Here is a 6,874-nt window from a genome sequence, read left to right as displayed (position 1 = left end):
CGCGTTTTTAAGGCAAAGTCAACAACATGGTGTTTGAAAATCTACCCAAAATAAAGCCCAGTCACGAATAGGAACACTATTTCTAAATATGAGTCAGCAACTGGTAGCTTGTGCTAAGTGCCAGCTGCACTGTTTCAACAACCAATTGAGAAGTTTTGTAACCGATCACTCTCAAGTCTCAATGTAGCTGAATTCCGGAAATATGATAACTTTTATTAAATATGTAATTCAGTAAAATACAGAAAAAAATATTTGCCCGGTTCTAGCTAGGCTAGTACAAACAGGACAAAGCTTACAAATAATAGATTCAGAAACTTAAGAAAGGGTGTACTAGAATGACAAGATTTAATTGCACAAAAGATGAGACACAATTTGCATGGTCGGTCTAGACTGTGGATTTGCATCTAAGCATAAAAAGGCCACATTTATGATGGAAATCAATTTGTTCTGAACTTCCAGGGAGGGAAATGGAAGCCTTGGATCCAACATATTATCAAGCTCTATGTTCATGTTTGCAAATGAACCTGAAAATGGGGCGAGAACATCGCTGGGATGCTTCCCTAGGATGACTTCCAGTGCCAACACCCCAAAGCTATACACATCACATTTCTCGGTCACCTTCATTGTGTAAGCAAGCTCTGTAAAGTGAAAGAAATATGCAACTTTTATCATTGATTATCCAATAAGGGTAGTGTAAAATGATAGTGAAGGAATTATATACCTGGTGCAATGTATCCATATGTGCCTGCAAGTTGAGTCCAATTAGATGAGTCTGGCTTGAGAAGCTTAGCAGTTCCAAAATCTGAGACATGAGCTACATATTCCATATCTAGCAGCACGTTCTTGCTTGATATGTCGCGATGGACAATTGGTGGGAAGCAATCATGATGCATGTAAGACATGGCATGAGCCACACCTTTTATGACATTCACTCTCTTACTCCAATCCAGCACTACTGCTCCTGCTTCGTTGCTCAAAATTGCAGCCAAGCTGCCTCTCTCAAGATACTCGTAGACTAAGAATGAGTGTCGAGAGTGTGAACAAAAACCAAAAAATTTCACGATATTTCGATGCTTTATCTCTGTCAGTACCCTTATTTCGCTCAAGAAATCTTTTTGATTGGCTATATCACCTGTATACATAGAATGGATTTTCTTAACTGCTACAATATTCCTCGGTGATAGCTCAGCTTTGTAAACACTTCCACAACCGCCTTTCCCAATGAAGTGATTGGCATCAAAATCCTTGGTTGCTGCTATGATTTTTTCATACATCTTTCTTCCTTTAAAAGTTGATATCGAGAGAAATTCTTCATTGTTTATCCCACTTTCTTTATCTTGTGAGTCTCTCTTTGTTCTTTTGGAACTAAAGAGTATACAGATCACCACAAGAGAAAGAACAAGAGCCCCTAGAAGAGGGAAACAAATTGTAAAAAAGATTATCCAACCCTTTTTTAGGCCATGTTTTGCTACAGGTGAAGTTCTGCAAGGTCGTAGCCCTCTAACATGACCACACAAATCTTTGTTCCCTCGTAGCTCTTCGATGGTGGCATCTCGAAATGCTGTTGTGTTGGGAATTGGACCTTGCAACTCATTGTCAGATATGTCAATACTCAACAGGTGCATCTTTTTAAATTCTCTTGGAATGAACCCAGAGAGGTTATTGTGGGAGAAATTAAGATTTTGCAAGTCCTCTAAATCACAAATTTCAGAGGGTATCTTTCCACTGAGGAAGTTATGACTCAAATCTAACTCTGTCAGCAGACTTATCTTCCCCAACTGAGGAGGAATTTCTTGGGTAAAGTGGTTGTTGCTCAAATTCAAGCTGTACATTTGCAACAAGTTCCTTAGACTTCCAGGGATTGATTTGCTCAACCTATTTGCAGACAAATCAAGACTCTTGATTTTGGTGAGTAATCCAATTTCCGGAGGTATACCACCAGAAATTTGATTGCCATTCAAAATTAGATGCTCCAAAGAAGTTAAATTTCCGAATTCTTTTGGAATCTCCCCAACTAGATTATTTGAAGAAAGATCAAGAACATCGAGTCGAGTTAAATTTCCAAGTTCAACTGGTATACTGCCAGTAAGATTATTCTTTGCCATCTTTAGGGTGCCTAATTTTGGACACTGTCCCCAGCTAGACAAGATTTCACCATAAAATTTATTATGGCTGAGATCTAGTAGATCTAGCTTTGGATAGACGCCAAAATCTTCAGATATATTTCCAACAAGTTGGTTTCCTCCTATAAGGACTCTTGTCAGGCTTGTGCAATTTCTCAAGTCTTTGGGAATTGGACCAGAAAAATTGTTGTCTTTCGCACTGAACCTCTCAAGTGAACCACCATGACATATATTATGGGGTAAAGAACCAGTGAAGTTGTTTTGGTCTATTTCCAATATAGTCAAACTCATGAAATTTCCTATTTCCTGGGGAATGGTACCAGAAAGATGGTTTTCACGAAGGTGCAAAATCTCTAATTTGTTCAGATTTTTAAAAGAATCAGGAATAGAACCACTGAGTAGATTTTGGCTTAACTTTAAATCAGTCAGATTTTTCAGAGTTCCTATTTCAGGGGGAATGGAGCCAGAAAGTGTATTATTGTATAAATGAAGATAAATGAGACTTCTCAGACCACCAAAAGACGATGGAATTGAACCTGAAAGATTGTTACTATGAAGACTAATTTCAGTGAGGGACTCCAAATTTCCTAATTCCTTGGGAATGGAACCAGAAAGTTGGTTTTTGAACATGTGCAAGACTTCCAGGTTTCTAAGGTTTCCAAGACTTAAAGGGATTGGACCAGTTAAGCTATTAGTATCGATGTAAAGTTCAACCAAATTCGAGAGGTTTCCCATTTCTAGAGGAATGGAACCAGAAAGTGAATTATTAAAGAGAGACAACCAAGCCAACTTGGTTAAATTTTCCAAAGAAGTAGGAATTGAACCGTTCAAGTAGTTACTGGACAGAGCCAGTTCACTAAGAGAACTTAGTTGGCTTATTTCTTTTGGAATTGAACCATTCAATTGATTCTCAGCCAGGTGAAGGGTCTCAAGATTTGTAAGGAGACCGATTTCAGTTGGTATTTTCCCAGAAAACTGATTAGTTTGCAAGTCAAGATACTTCAGTTTGGAGAGATTACCAATTTGTGCAGGGATAACTCCAAAGAGTTAATTTATGCTAAGATCAAGATATGCAAGATGAGGAAATGATGAGAATGATAATTCATCAAGCGTACCTTTTAAACCTGCAATAGATAGGTTCAATCTACGGATGCTTCCAGCATGGTCACAAGAAACTCCAAACCAATTAGTACAATGGCTTATCTTGCTTTTGTGTTGAGTAGAATTATTGGTGGCATTAACAGGATAAAGAGTCCATGAAGAGATGAGAGAATGGCCGTGGTTTTGAAGGTTGGCCTTCCATTTGAGAAGAGCTTGTGCTTCTTGAGTGGAATCAAAAGCAACATTTAGTTGAAAATGTAGCACAACAAAGAGGCTGAAGAAAACAGGGGAGAGTTTATTGAGGGATGAGATTGCCATTGCTTAAACTAGCTAAGTTTGTGCACCGCAAAGCCTAATTGGGAACTCCATATTTATAAACAGAATTTGGAACTCTAAGGGCTTTGAAAATGTCAATGCACCATCTTTCACTCAAGATTTTTGTTGCTTTTTGTCAAGCCTACGTAGAAAATGGTTTCATGCAAGTCTTTGATGTGGATATAATTAATCTTCTTTGTTCTTTATCCAGGATAAATGACACTCTAGGATCTTATATTTTCACAACAGAAAATCCTGATTTCTTCACCAGGATGTATACTGAAGTAAAGAAAAAAAATGCAAGAATAACGTTAACTTTCTTTCACCCCTCAATTTGTATCTCAAACTTGTTTAAGACAAGGGTTTTTGTATAAAATTCATTGACAGCAGATTTTGATTCCACATTTCACCTTTATTCATCTTAATTTCACTTGTCAGGATTTCCGAGTCTTTACTCTTAGTGGGCACAATCAAGTTATAAAGACTTGACATAAATAAAAGCTACAAAATCACTATCAAGTCATCAATTTAGTTCTTTGTCTTGTACTTTATTCATTTTCAAAATGCGTGTTTGACTATTGTACTGAGATTGATATGTTCCTCCCCGTAACTGATTAGTGAAGTAATGCTGGAAAACACTAGCGTATCTGGTAATGTTAGCAGAGGAAGGTAAATAAGTTGACCCTTGGACTGTAATTTATGGATGAGTTCACTTACAATACGGGAGTAATATTACTGATATGAATCATTGGATCACCGTCTGTAGACATATTTCTTTAACAGTATCCCAGTGATCGGATGGTTTTGTGATAAGAGTTTTCCTAAACTTTTGCAGAATTTTTTTCTTCTATTTATCTTTATTACTAATCAGAATTTCATAAATCACAATCATATATTTTAAACTTGTTTCACCTTTTATTCATCTTGACTACACTTCTCAGGACTTAAGCGTACAATTTGTGTCATTGACCTAATTACCCAAACTAAAAGGATGCTTACATTATCAGCAATTAGGCAACACCACAAATGTTGCCTTCTAGACTTGACGCATCAAAATCACTACCAAGTCAATTAAGGTCTCTGTCTTTCACCGAATGCCTGCACTTTCAAAATGCATGTTTGAATCATGTTAACGTGTTTCAAAATGCATTATCAGCAATTAGGCAACACCACAAATCGTTAACGTGTTAAATACCCTCGAATCATATGGTCTAAAAGAACATAATCAACCTTTGAATCATGAGCTAATGGTAGATACACCTATAATATCAGAATAACATTACTCAATACTTTTGAGGATATTTCTTTTAGTAGTATAATTGATCCTAATAATTTCATAACGGTAAATATCATTTCCTTTCTCCTTAAGTGTATAGTCTTTGTAAGTACAATTTGTGTCATTGACCTAATTACCCAAACTAAACGGATGCTTGCAATATCAGCAATTAGGCAACACCACAAATGTTGCCTTCAAGACTGGAAGCATCAAAATCACTACCAAGTCAATTAAGGTCTCTATCTTGTACTGAATGCCTGCATTTTCAAAATGCATGTTTGAATTTTGTAAGGTGATTGTTATGTTCCTTTTCGCAAATGACTCTACCCCTAGCTAGATCTAAAATACTCTTGAATCATATAGTCTAAAAATATCCTAATCAGCCTTTGAATCATCATCCAAGGGTAGATCCATCTATAATACTAAAATAACATTACTCAATACTCTGAGAATATTTCCTTTAGTATAATTGGTCCCAATAATTTTATAACGGTAACTATCATTTCCTTTCTCCTTATGTTATATATGGCCTAAATTTTCCCGTAAATTTACTAGTCGAAAGCAAAACTTTTGCCCTTAGAAACTCAAAAATAATAAGTTATTTTACTCTAGAAACGAATTTGGTCCATTGCGAAAATTAACAATATAGTGTTTGCGATATGGTTAATTAGGGAGCCTCTTATATCCTATTTGTTTTCATTTTTATTTAATTTAATTTTTCAAAAAGCAACAAAAACCTTTTAACTGATTTGTTTTACATTAAGTTTTGAAGAAATAATAATTTAAAGAGCGATGCTATTTGACCCCACTGAATTTCTTAAGAGATCCATGTTAATAATTCTTTTAGATTATAATATTATCCTCAATCAAAATTACATTAAAAGGCAAATATAATCTTTAAAAAAAAAAAAAAAATGGCAACCACAAATTTCATTTATAAAATTTTTTTAATGGTTTTACTTAATCATCATGAAGGGTTTTGAAAGAATTTCAAATAGGTACAATTTATAATCATCGCTTTGTACACTGCTATTGAATGTATAATTTTAATCATAAATTTATTTTCAATTAAATTGGGGTAATTTTAATTTCAGGACAAAATTGGAATGAAGTGGGGTATGTTTAAAGATTATAAATAATTTAAAAGGGTTTAATTAAAAGTGGGGTATTGTTAGATAAAATATGGGGTTCAAATTGCATCACTGTGAACTTTTAATATATATTAAGACAAGTTTATATGATATTTTCAACATCTTAAAGGACTCTGTTTGACTGTTTCATGTACGCAAGAATTTTTTTTTTTTATAAATAAAAATTTTCTTTATTTCTAGTCATATACTATAAAGTGAAATATTTGTAATTATGTGAAGACTGCCGTAGATTTGGGTTTGCCTGACCTATCATTTTCAATTGACTCAGTATTAATTAATTTTCATTGGTTGAATGTATATCAACTTTTCTTTAAGGTCCCCACTGGATATGGAGGAATAATTCATTGCACTACTTCCAAATTCCAATTACCAATTTAATTTTCTTTACAAGATTTAACATCCACGCATAATCTATTCCGTTCGAAAAGTAAAAGAGTTCCCACTCACAAAGAAAGTTTATCTACCAGTCAAAAGAAGCTTATATTTTTCAGATTGTTTTATTATATTTTATAAGTGTTTATTGAATTCAAAATAAGCTATTTTCGGAAAAATAATCTTTTTTTGAGCTCATTTAGAGTCTTAAAATTTCAAAAATATCCTTATTATATTTTATAAATTTGACTTAACTTATTCTTATTTAGTAAAGCCTTTTTTAGTAAATTAATACTCAAAAACTCTTTTGCATATTTCTAAATTCTAACCAAACAACTAATGGACCTTAATTAGCATGGTCAGCTTATACTGTCAGCAAAATTGAGCCACGGGTTCATGCTGTCGACTGCCAAGTTTGGATAGAAACCAAGATATTCAGATATATTTCCAACAAGTTGGTTTCGTCCTTGGAGGAGTTTAAATAGGCTTCTGCAATTTCTCAAGCTTTCAGGGACCTGGCCTAACAAATGGTTGTC

At 34.4% G+C, this 6,874-nt stretch overlaps 1 protein-coding gene across 1 annotated transcript; it reads right to left on the bottom strand.

Moving 5' to 3' along the window:
* Positions 1-201: 201 nt before the first annotated feature.
* On the bottom strand, positions 202-3,216 carry LOC116138006 (MDIS1-interacting receptor like kinase 2-like). The gene is made up of 2 exons (XM_031423703.1): positions 722-3,216; positions 202-638 (listed from the first exon to the last, which is right to left on the bottom strand). The coding sequence occupies exons 1-2, from the start codon at positions 2,856-2,858 to the stop codon at positions 346-348; spliced, it is 2,430 nt and encodes an 809-aa protein (XP_031279563.1). The 5' UTR covers positions 2,859-3,216; the 3' UTR covers positions 202-345.
* Positions 3,217-6,874: the final 3,658 nt, after the last annotated feature.

The sequence above is a fragment of the Pistacia vera genome, unplaced genomic scaffold (genome assembly GCF_008641045.1).
Source record: "Pistacia vera cultivar Batoury unplaced genomic scaffold, PisVer_v2 Contig338, whole genome shotgun sequence".
Taxonomy (NCBI): domain Eukaryota; kingdom Viridiplantae; phylum Streptophyta; class Magnoliopsida; order Sapindales; family Anacardiaceae; genus Pistacia; species Pistacia vera.
The sequence above is the reverse complement of the archived record's forward strand: the minus strand, read 5'-3'. Positions and strand labels throughout refer to the sequence as shown.

Bases quoted from the DNA above. Each gene is read 5' to 3' on its own strand.
- LOC116138006 (XM_031423703.1), bottom strand. From the start codon at position 2,858: ATGGGAAACCTCTCGAATTTGGTTGAACTTTACATCGATACTAATAGC. The intron at 639-721 runs GTATATAATTCC...TTCACTTTACAG, and splicing joins ATATGGATACATTGCACCAG to AGCTTGCTTACACAATGAAG.